Source organism: Physcomitrium patens, chromosome 2, assembly GCF_059467195.1.
Source record: "Physcomitrium patens ecotype Gransden chromosome 2, ASM5946719v1, whole genome shotgun sequence".
NCBI classification, from domain to species: domain Eukaryota; kingdom Viridiplantae; phylum Streptophyta; class Bryopsida; order Funariales; family Funariaceae; genus Physcomitrium; species Physcomitrium patens.
Window position 1 is genome coordinate 18,849,381 of NC_143411.1, and position 19,537 is coordinate 18,868,917.

At 38.1% G+C, this 19,537-nt stretch overlaps 3 protein-coding genes across 5 annotated transcripts; 2 read left to right on the plus strand and 1 right to left on the minus strand.

Moving 5' to 3' along the window:
• Positions 1–9,356: 9,356 nt before the first annotated feature.
• Positions 9,357–12,491, plus strand: LOC112294093 (uncharacterized). 2 transcript variants are annotated; one of them, XM_024544260.3, is made up of 2 exons: positions 9,357–9,559; positions 10,022–12,491. In XM_024544260.3, the coding sequence occupies exon 2, from the start codon at positions 10,155–10,157 to the stop codon at positions 12,333–12,335; it is 2,181 nt and encodes a 726-aa protein (XP_024400028.1). In that variant the 5' UTR covers positions 9,357–9,559; positions 10,022–10,154; the 3' UTR covers positions 12,336–12,491. The 2 variants fall into 2 exon arrangements, with proteins under 2 accessions (XP_024400028.1, XP_024400018.1); XM_024544250.3 differs by having other exon boundaries at positions 10,033–12,491.
• Positions 12,492–14,182: 1,691 nt separating this feature from the next.
• LOC112294115 (ATP-dependent Clp protease proteolytic subunit-related protein 4, chloroplastic) lies at positions 14,183–15,926 on the minus strand. Its single transcript, XM_024544295.3, has 2 exons — positions 15,865–15,926; positions 14,183–15,467 (listed from the first exon to the last, which is right to left on the minus strand). Exon 2 carries the CDS (start codon positions 15,378–15,380, stop codon positions 14,388–14,390), a length of 993 nt encoding a protein of 330 aa, XP_024400063.1. The 5' UTR covers positions 15,381–15,467; positions 15,865–15,926; the 3' UTR covers positions 14,183–14,387.
• Positions 15,927–16,077: 151 nt separating this feature from the next.
• LOC112294103 (uncharacterized) lies at positions 16,078–19,300 on the plus strand. Of its 2 annotated transcripts, none has more exons than XM_024544282.3 (3): positions 16,078–16,858; positions 17,107–18,491; positions 18,753–19,300. In XM_024544282.3, exons 1-2 carry the CDS (start codon positions 16,447–16,449, stop codon positions 18,321–18,323), a joined length of 1,629 nt encoding a protein of 542 aa, XP_024400050.1. In that variant the 5' UTR covers positions 16,078–16,446; the 3' UTR covers positions 18,324–18,491; positions 18,753–19,300. The 2 variants fall into 2 exon arrangements, with proteins under 2 accessions (XP_024400050.1, XP_024400042.1); XM_024544274.3 differs by having other exon boundaries at positions 18,766–19,300.
• Positions 19,301–19,537: the final 237 nt, after the last annotated feature.

Genomic DNA, 19,537 nt, shown 5'->3' on the forward strand with positions numbered 1-19,537 from the left:
AGAGAGGAACATAATGACTGAGGAATCGAAATAAAAAACATAAAAACCCCCCCTCCCCTCCCAACCCCAACTCATACAATTCAATACAATACATAAAATTCTATAATACACTAATAATAATAATAATAATAATACAATGGCGCCACCTATCCCTTTCCCCCTCATCTCTCTATATGGCGATCTATTGGATAGGGTCTCCCAGACCCAGATTTCGTTGGATAAACCCCGACGTCGTTCGTCTGTTCGTCTACGGGTTCCCGTCGTCGCGACGGTTGACGTGTCACGGGGCGAGGGGTTTAGTGGATGAATCGTCTCCCTCGATTGAATATTTTGGATGAATTATTAGCCTTGCGGGATGAATGACTTGTCTTGTTGTTTGGGGGGGATGAATGAGTCTCTCCAGGATTTTCTCCGTCCTTCGTCCATATTCTGGATGAATAGTCGTCCCTTTTGTGTACTGTGTGGAAAACTAACTTTTGTGTGGTGTCGGGATTCCATTAACTTTAAGGATTGTTGAGATCATTAAATGTAGCTAGCGCTCTCCATAATATTTACTGTAGACTATAGTAAATACCATAGCTACAGTATTTAGAGTATAGTGGAGAAGTATTGTTTATCTTCTCCTCTTTTTTCTTCTTATATACCAGTCACAACCAGATCAATAGATTTGTGTGTGTGAAGCTCTCTCTCCTTAGAAACCCTCTTGTGTGTATGACTTACTATTACTCTTGTGTCTTTCTAAACATTCTCAACACATTATCAATACGACTCTCTTCTACACACTATTACAATTTTTTGCTCTAGTCTTTGACTCTTCAAACCTGTTGCTACCCTTTCTCAATGTCTGCCTCATGATCTTGTTCTTCTTACTAGCCCCTCACACATTAGCTTGCTTAGAGCACTCTCTGCTCAACTCCACTCTAGCTTGCTCCTTACTCCCTGCCATGTTCCACCCCTACTACCGCTAAATCCGCCACTGTCGCCGTTGCCACCCTATCGCCGTTGACGCTGCCGCCTGCCATTGCCTCCCGCTGCTAGCTGTGCCACCTTATTATTGTTCTGTTGCCTTAATCTACTATCTCTTTAATATATATATATATATATATGTATACATATATATATATATATATATATATATATTTTTTGTTTTTTCAAGTTCAAGTTTATCATTTTATTTGACTTTATATTTTAAGGTACGTTTTACTCAACTTTTCTACTTGATCTTGTATTTTCTTTATAGATTTATTTATAATGAGTGCTTCAACATCTTCAACTGCTTCTACTATGGTTCCAACTATTACTAGTGCATCCCAACATTTTCAAGCTCTTTTATTTCCACCATTGACTATGGATAGAAACAATTATCTATTATGGGCAAAAATGGCAAAAGCAAATTTATTTGCAGAACAACTCTCGGATGCCATTATGTTTGAAGAATCTCCTACAACAAGTATTTTTATATTTCCTGCTATTCGTTAGAAAGCACTTCTTCTCCTTCGTCGTCATCTTGTACCTGCATTACAACATCAATGTTTGGAAATGGAAGATCCTGCAGAACTTTGGAAGAATCTTAAATCTAGGTTTGATCATCAAAAGACCATTTTTCTTCCATGTGCACGTCATAATTGGACACATTTACGTGTCTTAGATTTTCTAAATTTAAATGCTTTCAATAGTGAAATGTATAGTATTGTCTCACAATTACGATTATGTGGATAAAGCATTTCTGAAGAAGAAATAATTGAGAAAAATCTCTCTACATTTCCTCCTGTATCTGCTGTGCTTGCACAACAATACACGAACATGAAATTTCAAAGTCATTTTGATCTCATGTCTTATCTACTTCTTGTGGAGAAGCAAAATGAACTACTCTTACGCAATGCGGAAGCTCGTCCTATTAGAACTACAATTCCAGAATCTCATGCACTTAATATTTCAAAGTCTAAGAAGAAATTATATAAACATGGGAAACGTACTTATAAGTATCAGAGTAGTCATAGTCAAGACCATTTCTATCCATATGGAAAGAATAAACGTTCTACTATTAATTATAGTAGAAAACAAAAATCAAAGATGCGTTCTTGCCATAAGTGCGGAATGTTTGGACATTTAGCACATGCGTGCCGTACTTCAGAATATTTTATTAAAATATTCCAAGAAAATAAGAAATTGTGAGCTGAGGCTCATGAAGTTCATACCATAGATGCGTCTATGGATTCAATTGGTGTAGATGACTTAGAGGCTTATATGAATGATAGAATCTCTAATGATGAATCAAATGATGCGCTCATTGATTCTGCAACAATACATACTATCTTGCGAGATAGATGATTTTTTATTGAAAAATCTTCAATTGGCAAACTAAAAATATGATGACCATGGTTGGAGCAAATGCGTTTTGTTTCGAAGAAGGCATAGCGATGGTAAAATTACCTGCGAGTTCCATCATAAAATGTAAACATGCGATGTTTACACCCTCAACACCTCAGAGTCTGATCAGCTACCGAGATGTGCATATTAATGGTTATCATCTCTCGACCGCCACTTTAAATAGAAAAGAGGTTTTGGTTCTTGCAAAGAATCATAAAGTTATTGAAAAAGCTTTTGCTACAGAAAATGGTTTATACCGAATTGTGATTCGGCCTCCTATTATATTTAATTTTGTATCATCTATCTCAGAGAGTCGTGTTTCTCTCTGGCATGGACGATTGGAACATCCATGATCCACATTATTTAGAAAGATCATTCCGTGTATAATTGGGCACAATTTAAAGCCTGCAAATGTAGACTCTATGGAATTATGTCATGCATGCATGCAAGGTAAAATGATTACTCAGCCTTCAATTTGGAAACTTCTACAAGAATTACCACCAATGCTTGAAAGATTGCATGGTGATATTTGTGGTCCTATTAATCCAATATGAGGACCATTTCGTTATTTTTTGGTCCTTGTTGATGCATGAGGTAAACAATCACATGTTTCATTATTATCAACTCGAAACATGGTGTTTGCCAATCTTATATCTATGCTTATTTGCTTTCGGGCATATTTTCTTGATTATCCTGTAAAAACATTGCGTATGGATAATGCAAAAGAATTTGCATCAAAGTCTTTTGAAGACTATTGTACTACAACAGGAATCGAATTGACATATTGTGTTCCATATGAACATGCTCAAAATGGACTTGCATAGTCATTTATAAAGCGTATACAATTCATTACCCCGCCACTCCTCCTTCACGCAAATCTACCTGCATGTATGTGGGGTCATGCAGTTTTACATGCTGCAACATTAATACCCCTCTGTCTTTCTTCTCTTGAAATTATTTCACCACATGAGCTCATTTTGGGTCGTGTTCCAAATGTATCTCACTTTCGAGTATTTGGTTCTCGTGCTTAGATTCCAGTACCAAAACTTCAATGCCGTACCATTGGAGCTCATTGATAAGAAGGCATATATGTTGGTTTTGATTCACCAAGCATTATTTGTATTCTTGATCCATCAACTCGCACATTATTACGTGCACGTTTGTAAAATTGCCATTTTGAAGAAACTGTATTTCCATCTCTTCAAGGAGGAGTATCCAATCAATAAAGAAATAAAGTACTCATATTTGAAGCACCAAAAACGTTTACAATGAATCCCGATCCTAGGATATCTTTGGCAAAAACTGAAGTTGCTAAGATTTTGCATTTAAAACGGATCGCGGTTGAAATACATGATGGCTTCAATGATGCACCTAGAATTACCAGAGTTCCTATTAATGAGGCTCAGAATGCACCTGCTCAGATTGTAGTGCCATTGACTACAATACCTCAAGTTATAACAACAACAATTAAAAGAACTCGTGGACCAGATAAGCAACCACGTAAGAAGAAAGCTATAAAATTAACTAATCCTAGTATTATTTCTGAAGAAATTGCCACTCATCTTGCAGGACTACCAATTCATGATGATATATCCATACATAATGTACCTTCAATTCCTATGAAAAATAATCTTGGAATTGGAAGGAATAAGAACAAATTGAGTAAAGAATTATCTATTCTGTATTGTGCTACATATGATATTTGGGACAGACAATCTATTATAGTAGATGAATCATTTGCATATATAATTATAGAAGCCTTCTCTTACAAGGAAGATGATCGTGAACGTCAAACCATCTAAGAGGCGATGTGTCGCTCAAATTGGTCAAAATGAAAAATTGCTATTGAAGAGAAGTATGCCTCTTTGCGTAAGAGGAAAGTCTTTGGTCCAATTGTAGACACTCTTACATCTCACCCTATAGGATATAAAATGGTATTAATATGCAAGCGAGATACTCAAGGCCAAATAACCCGCTATAAAGCTTGTCTTGTTGCTCAAGGATTTACTCAACGATTTGGCATTGATTATGAATCGACATATTCTCCAATCATGGATTCAATTATATTTTGATATATTATTGGAATGATAGTTCATGCCACCCTTGAGATGCATCTGATAGATGTAGTAATTTCATATCTATATGGATCTCTTAATGCAAATATTTATATGAAAGTTCCACCTGACTTAGAAACAAAAAGTCCAAATTAACCCGATCCAAAAAAATATCGTGGTATTAAATTATGTAAGGCCTTGTATGATTTAAAACAATCCAAATGAATGTGGTATCAACATCTTCGAGATTATTTAATTACAAATAATTTTATAAGTGATCCACTAATCCCTTGTTTATTTATCAAACGAGATAAAACTAGTTTTGTGATCATCACTGTATATATTGATGATCTTAACCTAGTGGATACTACATCTACATGTGTTACAGCTACAAACCTACTTATACGTGATTTTGAGATGAAAATGCTAGGAAAAATAACTTTCTACATTGGTCTTCAGATTATGCATCTAATAGATGGTAGCATTTTTCTCTACCAATTAACGTATATTAGACGAATCTTGCAAAGATTTAATATGATAGATGCTTATCCATTGTCCACACCAATGGTTGGGCGTGGTCGTGATGGTTCATGATCCATACCGTCCATGCGAGGAGGAGGAGGAAATATTGGGAGACCAATATCCATACCTAGCAGCGGTTGGAGCACTTTTATATTTAGCTACATCTACAAGACCAGATATTACATTTGCAGTTAGTGTTCTTCCAAGACATAGTGCACGTCCAACACTATGACATTGGAATGGCATCAAATATTTATTATGTTATTTAAAAGGTACTGAAGACTTGGGATTATAGTACACAAAATTCACAGATCCAAAATAGGTTGGATATTGTGATGCAAGATATAAATCTAATATTGCAACAGCTAAATCTCAAACAGGATATGTATTTTTAAGACATAGAGCTGTAATATCATAGAAATCAATGAAACAAACAATAACTGCAACTTCATCCAACCATGCAAAAATTATTGCCTTATATGAAGCATCTCAAGAATGTATTTGGTTGCGATCAATTCATAAATTCATTCAAACAACTTGTGGATTTTCATATGATGATTCTCCAACTATCTTGCATGAAGATAATAGTACTTGTATTCTACAGATGTAAGTTGGTTTTATTAAAGGTGACAGGATAAAACATATTGATCCAAAGTATTTTAGTTATATCTATGACTTGATTACTGATCAAGCACTTATAATTAAGAAAATTAAATCTACAAATAACCTTGCTGATCTTTTTATCAAAGCTCTTCCATTAAGAAACCATCGTCGACTTACTTATAGCATTGGTATGTGGCGACTTGCTTTTCTTGAATAAGAAAGTTAATGAGCTCTTTAAATAATTAAAGAAAATGATATTGTACTCTTTTTCCTTCATCTATGGTTTTGTTCTTAAATAAAATAAGGTTTTCCTAGATAAGGTTTTAATGAGGCAACAATTGTTGATCTTGTAAGATCACAGAAAAGTATAGATTATAATTCTATACAAATTTTATATTATGTAAATATTATGATGAACGAGGAAGAGTGTTGAGATCCTTAAATGTAGCCGACGTTCTCCATAATATTTACTGTAGACTACAATAAATATTGTAGCTACAATATTTAGAGTCTAGTAAAGAAGTACTCTTTATCCTCTCCTCTTTTCTCTTCTTGTATACAAGACACAACCAGATCAATAGATTTGTGTGTGTGAAGCTCTCTCCCCTTAGAAACCCTCTTATGTGTATGATTTACTACTACTCTTGTGTGTGTGTATGACTTACTATTACTCTTGTGTGTGTGTATGACTTACTATTACTCTTGTGTCTTTCTAAACATTCTCAACAAGGATGGTAGAGTGTTCTTTTTTCTTTTTTCTTTTTTCCTACTTTGGGACATTTTTTAGCTCACTTTTTATTTAAAGCTATGTTTTCCATGTTTTTTTTTCTCTTGGTCTCTTTTGGGATTCATGTCATAGGGAATGTATAATTTTTGGAGGTTCCCAATGCATAGTGGCTTCTTATTTTTATTTATTTATTTATTTTGTTCCTCTTTTAACTTACTTGTATTCAACCACGTCCAAATTATACTTTTGAAAAAATTAAGAAGTTAAACAGACATAAGCTGTTACTTTTAATATAGAATATAATATTATTCTAAAGAATACATAATAAAAATAAAATAAAATAAATCGTGCAAAGTATAATTATTAGTATAAAAATATTATAATATAACTGCTATTCCAATTTATGTTTATATTTGCATATAATAAAACCACAATTGTGCATGGAAATAAATTGCAATAATACTTTAAGCATTGAATACATTCTTTATCAAGTTGTGGAGGATTGATTTAGGGAGGTACAATTGTATGTGTATGTGTTTCCAAATGATTTTATTTTTAAAATTTGTACTTGGAAAAGTTACATTTCAATATTGAAGTAAAAGCAATTTCTGGACCACCTTCAAAAATTCCATATTGGTTGAATACACTAAGTTGATTGAACTCATAGCATATTTGATATGCTCACTGATAATAGATTATATATATATATATATATATATATACTTATATGGATAATAAAAACTAACAGAAATGATATGTGCATCAATTGATAAGACTTGAAAAAGCAACAGTTGACAACAATAATAACTTGCCCCAAATTGACAATTTTGTGACTTTCTATGTTGCAAATATTTTGGGGCATTTGGAGATATTATGATATCTTAAAGGCACTTTACAATTGTAATTAAAATTTACAAGAAAAATATATTCATGGCAATGGTAAGTAAAGTACAATCATATAAATTGCAGTAGAGTTGTTGCAGCATGTTGTGACAATTTTTAAAAAAACTTAAGTATTATATTAGTAACTGAAATAAAAGGACAGAGATTTATTTTATTTTATTTTATTCTGTTTTAGAAGCAACATGTTAAAAGCAAGTGATTGAGTAACATAATTTGGATGCTTCAATGGGTGGATAAGTATCTTATACTTTCTTAAAGAAGTTTACACAAGACTTTGTATACTTAGGCAACAAGAACAATAAACCTCATGTTTTTAAGTTCACCATGAACACAAAGTTGTAGAAGTGGATTTAAATGAAACCTACACAAGTAGTGGATGGATTGGAAGATACAATCTAATTCTTTTTGTGAATGAAATAAATTATATAAAGATAAGAATTAGAAAAACAAAATAATTTATACAAAATAATGTATACCAAAACAACTTAATAATTATACTCTTTGAAAACTTTTGAATATCACGTCAACATATTATGTTAATTTATGTGATTTGGAAGCTAAATATAAGCAGAAAGCTACATTTATAATGTTCATAGGTAAAAACATCGTTAAAATGATATTTTCATAATTGGAGGTGGTTTTTACCTTTTTAAGAATATATATATTGAATTATCTCTCTTTCTTTATATATATATATATATATATATATATAATCTTTTATATATAAAAACACATCGTTTATTCTTGTAAGAATTTGAGGTCATGTGTATACTCTTCTCAATAGAAGTCTTTTGCATGTGGTTTTGGATATCAATCATCAATTCCCTTTGTGGTGATGTGGTCATGATCCTTGGTGTAATAATGTGTGTTTCTAAGATGTATTAAAGAAGTCATAACAAAGAGCAAGTCATTACAAAGACAATGCATACTATGCAATATTCCAAGTATCATTGTGGTCCATTAGTCCTTGAATTTGTAGAAACATACTTGATGATGATGCCAAATAAAAGCAAGATTTTTTTATTTTATTTTATGTTATTTTTTCTATTTTTTATTTTTATTTTTGCTACATTTGATCATTGAACAAAGTTACTTTACAACTTCAAACTAATTCTTTTGTTCATTGAAAGAAAAAAGAAAAAAAAAAAAAAAAAAAAAAAAAAAAAAACTTTCATTACAAGCTTCACATATAGCCTGTAGTGAAATCTTGAAGTAAGAGAATGAATACAATGTAGAGGCACTTCACAACTGTTTGAACAAGGAACCATTATTGACATTATCATGTGACATAAAATTGCCTTATGAATAGAAATACAATTAAGGAGACCCATACAGTAAATGAATCTTTTGGAAACTAGAGTTTAATTTATTCTTGCCATAAGGTTTGATATATATACATATATATATATAACCTCGAAATTCATAATATTTATTATGTTTAATTTATCCTTTCCACAAAGGTTTGATATTATGTTAGATTTATATATATATATATATATATCAAAAGAATTCATTTACTTGCAACCAAGATTTATTTGTGGAAGAGTGTTGTTTGAAGGCATAATAACAAAATAAAGGTATGGTTTGAAAAAAACGCCCTTGAATATTTCGAGTCCCAATCAACATGATAAAAAAAAATCATTTAAGATGGCATTAGAATATAACACATTAAAATTTTAAAATTTTATGGTATCATATAATTTATAAATAAAGCTTTTAAAAAAATGAATAAATTATTATCAAAATGATATATATATATATATATATATATATAATGATGATCCTGAAATTGATAAACATATATAAAATAACTCCTCGCCTTTGGAAAAACAATCACATATAAACTTCTGTAGAGAAATAATCAAAATGTGTATTTTAAAGACATTTTTGCTTGTAACGTGGAGAGAGTTAATTTACATAAATTTTCAACCACAAAAATAAAATAATTCAAAATTTAATAATTTATTATTATTAATAATACCATAATAAATTTTGTGAATTCCGAGTTAATTGTTTTTTAACTAATTATAAATCAGGCTATGGAAAAACCCTCACCGGGGCACCCAGTTCCCTCGACTCGGTGACGTAGGATGAATGAAAACGGATTTGGATGTATAACATTCGTTCACGCGAACCGCGCAACTCTGTTTTTGAACCCGCAGAAAGAAAGAAAGAAAAATCCTAAACCCTGAAAGAGCATTTACTGCACAAGCTCTCTGACGGAGCCTGGAAGGCAGGGGACCGGCAAGAGCGTCGATAGATTTTGTGGCATTTTCACAATTTCGGCATTGAAGGGTTTGTTTTTCGAAACATTACGTGATGCGCCCAGAAAAGCACGATTGAATTCGCTGTTGGGTTTTTATTGAATGCGTACATTCAGGTCAGCCCTGTACCTTGATTTCGTGCGTGAATTTTGAGTAAGGTGTTGATCTAGGAGTTTCTGGGGTTGTAGTTTGAACTCTGAGTTATTGATCACTTGAATATTCATTGAACAAGCTGGTATTGAATCAGGGGCCGGAGTGTTACGCATATAATGTGTCATTCTGTAGAGAAAAGAGTTCTGGTTGTTTGTTTCGAAAAGCAATGTTCCTTCGTCTTGTTTGCTGTCTTTTCGTTCTTGTTGGAATTTCCGCATATGGAAAACTTGTCACACTTTTGGTTTCGAAGACGTCAAGAGTTGTTTGACTTTTCGGGTCTTAGTTGCTGACAATAATCGTTCTCATCATGTCCCCTTGTGATCCTGTTGCCACACCCAGTCTACTGTGCGCATATGAGAATTGTATCTCGCTACGTTTTCTTGGTTTAGCTAGAAATCCATGCATTCATATTGACCCAATTGTAGTTTGTATGCAGAATGCACGCTCCGGCGGTTCGAGCCAGGCAAATTATGGTTTGCAGAGCCACCAAATTGAGGGTTGAGAATGATTGAGCTCATGTTGGATCAATGCCTAGAGATTGGTGCTTGATAGTCAGATATGGCCAAGCGTTGCGTGAGTCGGCAGGTGAAGGGAATCATTAGATTGATTGCCAGCAACGGGGTCGAAAGGAATCCAGGAATCTGGGTTTCAAGTCAATTGCACCACTTTGGCTCATCTGATATTAAGGATGATTTGCTTTCTTCCTCTACGCCATCACATCAATTATTTTTGAGTGGAATACGACATACGCACTATTCAGGTTTCATTTTTTGTAGAAACCGCTTATTTAAACATGCTTCCACTTTGCCAGAATTTCCAGAGGAACCCGGTGTGAATCCGGATCCACAATGTGAAAAAACTCCTCTCGATAGGCCAGGAGATGTATTAGCTCAAGATACTTTGCCAAATGTAGAAATTTCACCGTCCTCTGTTGGAAATGTAGCGAAAATGTTAACCATCGTCAAGAATTTACCCTGGACTTCTAGCTCAGAGAAGGCACTTTCGCAGTTTAGGGGAACACTTCATCCAGATCAGGTTAGTACAGTTTTATGGCGTTTGGAAGGACGCGAAGAGGTGGAGACAGGGTTGAAGTATTTCTACTGGGCCAAAGCACAGAATGGATTCAAGCATAGCATAACTTCCTTTAACACTATGTTGGTTGTTTTAGCCTCATGGGGCATTCTTGATCCCCTAGAAACCTTGTTGAAGGAAATGGTTGCCGAGGGTCGTCCACTGCGACCCAACACACTGGTGAAGCTCATCACAGCCTATGGCCGTGGCAATAAATCCGGTGATGCATTTGATCTTTTCAATCAAGCAGAATCTTTTGCCTGCAGTCCCACAGTGCACGCCTTCACCAAGCTCATAGACATTCTTGTCAACAGCGGAGAGTTTGAGAGAGCAGAACTTGTGTATAAGAAGCTGGTGCAGAAAGGATGTCAGCTGGACCGTTTTGCGTACAACGTTTTGATCCGCTACTTCGGCCGCTCTGGTCAACTGGATTCGGCTATGGAGATGTTCAGAGAAATGAAGATAAAGGGGTCAGAGCCTGATGAATATACTTACGGCTTTTTGGTGAATGCTCTCGGCAAGGCAGGGAGGGTGCAGGAAGCTCGCTCATTCTTTGATGCCATGCTTGAGAGAGGTTTAACTCCAAACATCCCCACATACAACCTCCTCATGGACGCTTTCAGGAAGGTCGGCCAATTAGATATGGCCTTGGGACTCTTCGCTGAGATGAAGAGGAGAGGTTTCCAGCCTTCGGTGGTGACATACAACATCCTCTTGGACGCATTGTGCAGTGCTGGACGTGTTGGGGCTGCTAGGAAGCTGTTCCACAAAATGACGGGGGATGGCTGTAGTCCGGATTCTTACACATATTCAACTCTAGTGAATGGGTTAGGGAAATCTGGCAGAGTAGAAGAAGCGCACAAAGTGTTCAGAGAAATGGTGGACAGAGGGGTGGCTGTTGATTTAGTGAATTACAACAGCCTGCTGGCCACTTTGGCGAAGGCGGGGAACATGGACCGTGTCTGGAAGCTGATGAAGGAGATGTCTCGGAAGGGATTTCATCCTGATGCTTTTTCATTTAATACTATAATGGATGCGCTAGGGAAAGCTAATAAACCAGACGCTGCTCGTGAAGTCTTTGCACGTATGGTGGAGTCGGGCTGTAAGCCCGATCTGATCTCCTACAACATACTTATTGATAGTTATGCCAGGTTTGGAGATGCAGCCCAGGCAAGACAAATGCTCGAAGAAATGGTGGAAGCAGGCTTTATTCCGGAGACAAAGACATACAATAGTTTGATCCATTGGTTGGCTACAGATGGACAAGTGGATGAAGCATTCGCTGTGCTCGAGGAGATGGAAACTGCGGGTTGCAGGCCCGATGTTGTGACGTATAACCGGCTCATGGACATGCTCGGTAAGAGAGGAGAGAATCAGAGAGCAGCTCGGTTATTTCAGCAAATGAAGGACAAGGGTGTTGAGCCTGACACTCTCTCTTACGCTGTGAGAATTGATGGACTTGCGTTTGATGACCGGCTGGATGAGGCGCTTGTGCTGTTCAAGGACATGAAGGCAGTTGGATGCCCCGTGGATAAAGCCATGTACCGCATCCTCATACGGGCAGCTCACAGAGCAGGTGACACCGAGCTTGAAGCCCAACTGAAACATGAAAGTCAGTTTATGCCAGTAGAATCTAGGCTTACGTCGCAGAAAGCTAAGACTAAGTGAAAAGATCCTAGTGACCTGTAATTGTTTGAGTTTAGTGTACTCTTTTTCTGAAAATTATTGCAGTAGTTTAACTGTATGATGTGCATTGCATTTTTTTTCAGTACAACCTAATACATGGTGCAGTCATCGACACCTCACAAATTGGGGTCCAGCAAACACATCTTGTCTTGAGATGAACTGTTAAAGTATCATGCTTGCTGGCCAATTAATATTGCATTCATTGCCACAGACACTAGCTTAATCCAATTATCTTGCATAGAATTTGAGTTTGTTGTCCTTTTCAAACTCCAGTAAAAGACTGTTTGGTGTAGTGTCATGCTGGACTGAAGCTCGTTCAATTTACAAGTTACACAGACAATTGGCATGACTCACCTTCGTAGGATGAAGTGTTTTTTTTTGTTTTTTTGTTTTATTTATTTATTTTAAGTCCACTTCCAACTGTTGATCCCATGCCGCCGTAGGAATCATCACCTGTGCTGCAGGTGACCAATCATGTAACCTAGTTATTCTCTGCATGTTGCTAGAGGGAACAGTAGTTGAACTTGAGGTAACTAAAAGTGAATGCAGGTGATGTAGAGTGGGTGGCAATTTCGAACAAAAGAGATTATGTCAGCAAGTCGAAAGAACGCAGCCCAAGGAGACCAAAGCTTTAAAATACATTGCACGTCCATATTCTCAACTTGATGCTTCGGAATTTGGTAAATAAAACCAAGAGTAAAACGTGCAAATTGTCAATTCTCTTCTGAAAAGATGAAAAAATACAGAACATGTTAAGATAACACGAACATAGTATCCGAATTCGTTGAACATCATTCTGTCAATAGCGGTTGAAACCAAAATTTATAAGAATTTTTATTTGAAAAAATGTCACAAATAAAAATAAAAAAAGTTGTCTCTAGGGTTGCCTTCATATTTCTATTTTTGTAGACAACTTTGAACAGAAAGATGTAATATATTATCACAAAAAACCTCTTTGTCATTCAACATGATTGATCTATCATCATCATTATTATTATTATTATTATTATCTTCAAATTAGAAATTATGACAAACAAACATCTGACAATTCAACTTTAAAAAATAAGTAATTAAGCTATACATTTTGTAGTAGATACCACTACAATTTGCAATATCAAATTTGGATTAAGCCTAGCAATAATAATTGGCATAGTGTTCTATACTATTTGAGGATCTATTCTAATTAAAAAACAATCTCAGCATGAACATTGGCAAGACTAAAGATAATTTTAAAATAAACCCTGAGATGCCTCAATATGAACCAAAATTGGTGCCCACTTCTTCCAAACCAATACCACCTAATCAGTACATCGAACTCAACCTTGACAAACTCAGAACCAAATAGTTCTATCAATAGCACTTCGAAGACTCGAAGTATGTTCAATTAGATGCCAATATTATAATCTCAATTGAATCGAACTCAAAAAAATCAGGAGACTAGAGTAGGAAAAAATACCCAAATCACATGCAGAAATCTCTGAAGAACTCCACATATAAATTTACTCCGAAGGTGCAGAATACGCCACATTGTTCAGTTTTCTTCCAGGTGCACATGATTTTATGCATAAACAGCAATATGTCTTATACAAGAACCCATTTTTGAGTCAAAACATGCACTATTGAAAGTCCAGACGCAAAGCTCAAACTGCATTGTCTTCCACGAGTTATCAATATTAAAGCAAGGAAAGTCATTCAACGACAAAGTCTAATTGCAAAGCCATCCTCATGTCCAGATTGCACATTCACAACTTCAAGAGCTCAACTGGGTCACCGTTTTATGCATTCTACACATTCGACAACATTGCACATTCAAACCAAACACCTCAAAATCTGGTCGAATTGGAGTACTGATTTCACGTGAAGATAGAATGCCTACATGAAATGTTGCAGTGTTGAAAACATGAAGGAAAAAATCATCAACACATGCTCACCATTCCTACAGATCTACAGAAAGAAACTGGACTGATTCCAGCTTCGATGTGGCTAATTACTCTATGAGACCAAGGCTGGGTCATACTTGTGACATGAGCTGAATTAGATGAGCTGCGCCTTTTTGAGATCCGAAGCAATACTCCTCTTCTCATCTCCTTCAGCATAGAGAACCTTGTCAATAAGGCCATAGTCCACAGCTTCATCGGGTTTGAAATACTTGGGTCGCCTGATATCGTCGGTGATCTTTTCCACAGTCTGACCTGTATGTCTTGAGATCAGCTTGACGAGCTCTTCCTTCACATTCCGAACTTCCTTCCGGGCAATGTCAATGTCGGTAGCTTGGCCCCGGAACTGGGCAATTGGCTGTTTAAGCATGATGGTTGCAGAGGGGAGACAAGCACGGTTACCTTTGGAGCCTGCCGCAAGGAGCAATGCAGCTTCGCCCCAAGCGTTGCCTACACACAATGTGAAGATGGGGGGTTTTACGTACCGCATGGTGTCGTAAATGGCGAAGGCTTCGGTTTCGTAGCCCAGCTTCTCGCCATCCTTGGTGGTTCCCGTGGAGTTGATGTACATGTAAATGGATTTCTCAGGGTCATCGTATTGCAGGTACAGCAACTCTGCCATGACGAGTTCGGTGACGGCGGGAACGAGCGACATCGCTAAGAAGACAATCCGGTTCTTGAACAAATATGATGGCAAATCTGGAGGTGGCTGCTGCCTAGCATCTCCCCGTTGGAATGGAATAACCATGGTAACGACACCACGGCGGCCGCGGGATTGGGAACTCTGGTGGGTGCGCTCCACAGCTTTCCAGGCAGAAAACATTCCTTCCCCTGCAATGGAGCTCTGCATGCTGCTGCCCACAAAGGAGCACATGAGCTCATTGTAGAGGCGCAGTGGTTTTGATGATGTCTTCTTATTAGCCCTTGGCAATAACTGGTCGTCTCTTCTCATCGACACAGAAGGGAATGAGCAATTGCTGCATGCCAGTGTCAGATATGAAGATGAGGATGTAGGGTGCCGTAGCTCAGCTCTTCTGCCTGTTGCAGCAGGCACTGATAGCCTCGCCCTCATCACTTCCACGGCAGCCATGGCGCCGTCCCCTCTCCTCACCTCCCCTTCAAAGCTTAATACTGGATTCAGGCACTCGGGTAACCTAACCGGAACCTACACGAAGCTCTGTAACAGCAACACACTCCTCAGTTAAAATAATATATTCGCAATTAGGCTATCCAGTTTCACACCTCACCACCAAAACAAAACCCACGACGAACCATGTATGGCGTAAATCCGCACTTTTCTCGCAATTCGTGCAAAATTCAGACCCTGTATCTCCCAACTGGTGGAAGCTCGCTAAGTGTTCTAAATTCGACACGGCAATTTCACTAACAGATTCCTGAAACGTAGGTCGAAAATTTCTGAAGCACCCTTCATCTCTGACCTAATGCAGAGCCCAGCAGCGAGATGATTTCACACCCGAACCTGTCGTATACTCCCGATTGATACCAAAACATGCACAAGTACATGGAATTGACAAATTACAGGAACTCAGTTCGCGAAGAGTCGTAGCACTCACCGACGGAGGTTGATGGAGCAGTATGCGCAATCAGAATTCGTGGAAAAACACCTGAGAGTGTAGCATGTCCGACGGACGTCAAAGAAACGACATCAGAGGCTATCCACCCAAAAACGAAAGAGAAATGTCGCATCTATGACAGTGCACGCAAAGGTGGATGGATGAACGTGCGTTGAGCCCTAAACCCCAGAAAGCCGGTTTGCGACGCCGAAGTCAGGAATTCTCATCTTTACACTCTAGAATTTACACGTATTGTGTGTGTGGAACCCCCAAAATGCGAGCAGGTTGTGAAATGATTAACAGCAAATTGATTGTGGACAATCGATTACATTTTCTACATTATTTAGCTGAAGATTGAGCACTTGCATCAGCGCTTGAGTGCACATTCGCCATCTTACTTGGGTTCAATTTTTAACTTTTTGGTGGTTTTTTGGTTCTTGTCGAGGTAGATTGTTAGGTTTTTCGCAGCTGGGGAATTTAGTGAAGGATGTGAGAGAATTAGGGGATTGTGTGTAAATTGGTAAGTTATTGTTCAGAAAGAGAGCGCGTGCACTGGGTCATGTTTGCCAGGAGGGTAAAGAGATGGCCATCCGCAGTTGGGTGGGCAGTTTCAAGTCCGTTTCCTGTGGGCGGCTCTCGGTCCTGCGTTCCTTGAGTATGCTTGCGCAACAGCACTCAGCTGCGGCATTGGCCTCAGATGACCTCGTGAACACTGCTTCAGAGAAAACGATTGGCCCCTTGAATGCATCGCAAGGGACTTTGACTCATGCGAATTCTGCCAAGGTGAAGTTTCTAGGTGTCTTCATTGGTGTTGTCGATGATTCAAAGAGGAAACGTCAGTATGAAAAGGCTTTGGAGAAGCGACGCCGTGTTATCCATCGGTTGCGCCAGTTGCAGAAGCAGCGGAAGGAATCGTGGGAAAAGGAAGTTGAGCGGTTGGCATTCAATGCTTTCATTCGGGGCTATCGCAAGACCCTGAATACTCTCAGATCAGGTTTGTATGACTCTTCTGGTGGCCCTTTTATTTTATCTGTTTCCACATCCAAATTACAGAATTGCTAATTGGCCCATTTCCGTTTCGCTTGGTGGGAATGAATGAGTGGGGACATTCCTTGCAGGCAAGTTTGATCACCTTCGTATTTGTCTCTTGAACCGTTTAGGATTTGTTTTGCACACTTAAGCTCTCCATTGGACGGAAACTGTGTTTTTCCTTCTCTAGCATTAACATGGTTGATGAATTAGGCTCGAAGGCGAAGCAGACTATTTTCGACAAGGCCACCGAACTTGGGATGAAGGCTGCTTTGACCCTGACGGACCATCACCCTCTGATGAGTAGCGATGACCTGAAGAAGCTGCTTGCACAGGAGGAGGATCATTTTGCTAGGCTTGGTTGGGATTATCTCCCTGTGTCGGTGAAGACTGCCTACGAAAATCTCATGCTATCTATTGATGAGGCTTGCGAGGAGCTCAATGCACAGGCTGAAGCTTCCAAGTTGCGACCAGCACTTCCCGCTGGAAAGCAAGAAATGGATATTACTGAATCATGCGATTCGAATCTTACCAATGAAGCTGGTTTGGGGCTGCCTGAATCTTGCTCCGCTAGCTTGTCCATTGAGGATCTCCAAACTATGGATCACTGTTACGAGAATATCATGGTCAGAATGTCCGATCCGGATACTCTGTACGATGCTTATGAACGAATTAAACCAAAGCTTCAGTTGTTGAGTGGCAAGAGTGATGAAGACTGGAAGGATTTTAGTTTGAGTTCATTTGATCACATAGCATATAGTTTGCGATCAGGGACATATCAATTTTCTCCGGTTTCTCATATCCATGTCAGAAAACCTGGAAAGGAAGGCGATGTGAGAACAATTACAGTTGTCAATCCAAGAGACCAGATTGTTGCGGAGGCTATTAGAGCAGAGTTGGAGAGAATCTATGAGCCAGTGTTTTTGGTAAGTGCTGTTAGGCACAAATTGGCCAGGTCTAGCCACATGGCTCTGAAGTTGATCAAGAATAGTTGGAAAGGAACTACCTGGTTTATACATTACAAATCTCCAATAGAGTTTGGAAATGCACAATTTGAGAACCTATTGCGTATTCTATCAGCGAGGATAAAGGACGAGGATTTTTTGCATCTACTTCAGCAACTGTTCAGGACTGGCATGATTAGGTTGGGTGACCATGGAAATCGATTGTCTGCTCTTTTTTGCAACATCTACTACCACCAGCTAGATATGGAGGTTACGCGCATGCAGGCAGAGCAGAATTCAGGCTCCAACAAGCGGGGAACGAACCAGTTGAGCAGCGCTGCAATTGTTCCGCTTGTCAGGGTGAGATACGTAAGATATGCTGAAGAATTCCTGTTCGGCATTACGGGTAACAAGGTCATGGCTCTGGATGTATTAGGGAGGGTGCACGAGTTTCTACGACGCGAGTTGAAGCTGCGAAGGCTTTGATAGGGACTCCATGAACCTGCGGAATACTCGGTCACGGCGAGAGGAATGGCTTAGCATCACTTTCGTGTGGGTGGGTTGGAGCCAAAAACGAAATTATATTGCTCTTTCTACTCTGCCTAAGTGAGCGAATCCGTATATTGTTCAACTTTCTGAATTGAAATTTTCAGGGTATGTGCCAAGTCCGAAAGATCCATTCGTTGGTGTGTGTTGCTACTCGTTCTTCGATTACCAGTTTTAGCCAATGAATGATTTCAATCCACTGCTAGTTCTTTTGTAAATATAAATGATTTTTCCTGCACAGTAGCATCACAGGTCTTACACAGTATGAAGTTTTGGGACTTCTCTCGCAAAAGGACGGTTAGCTGTTTTTGCAGCAAGAATCGGTGGTTTGATTTTTGCAGCAGGCCTTTGTTCTAATCTGATGTGCAGTTCTTGCGTACAGCTTGAAGTTGAAGTTGAACGAGACGTTGGGCGCAGCATCATATCTAATGACGGGGGCGTCAAGGCACCGCGGCCTAGTCAAACTGAGACACTGGGAATAATTTTGTAAGTTGCCAGGCACCATTGTCTCGAAGGAAAACGGGACTCTACATGCTTTTGCATGGATTGATGAATGCCTTTATACTTGCTTGGACAAGTATAGTAGGGAATTTTAGCAATGCATTAGTGGTTATATTAATATTGATATTCCCCTTTCCGAGAGTACAGTATCTATGTCTGGCAATTGTCGCTCTCTTAGTATTTTCACTTAAGCCGGATTGGTTCCCGGGTTGGAGTTACCAACGTACTCAACTAGGATGGATTTCGAGACAGCGTTGACGGACTTAACGTGGTCTGATTACACTTCATTCTGTATTACGCGAAACGACGTGTGAATTTTTCCTACTCATGTGTTTGTGCATCAACATATCAATGACCTGGGTGAGTACGCACGAAAGATGTGTCAACCTCTGTAATCTCAAACATATCATGTGATACAGACTTTTGTCGGTTTGTTGGTTCGTTTGATTCTCCAAATCCTCGTAAATCAAGCTCTAGAGTATGAGATACATTTGTGCTGTTGCTTTCATAATTTTCTTAATGTTTATGTATGCATAGCAACACCTTGTTTATATTAAGCTCAGAAATGGGCTTCCATTGCGTTAGGTCGGTAGGCAAGTGTATTCACGACATTCGAATCTGCGACAATAAATTCGAGTATGCTTCGCAAAATT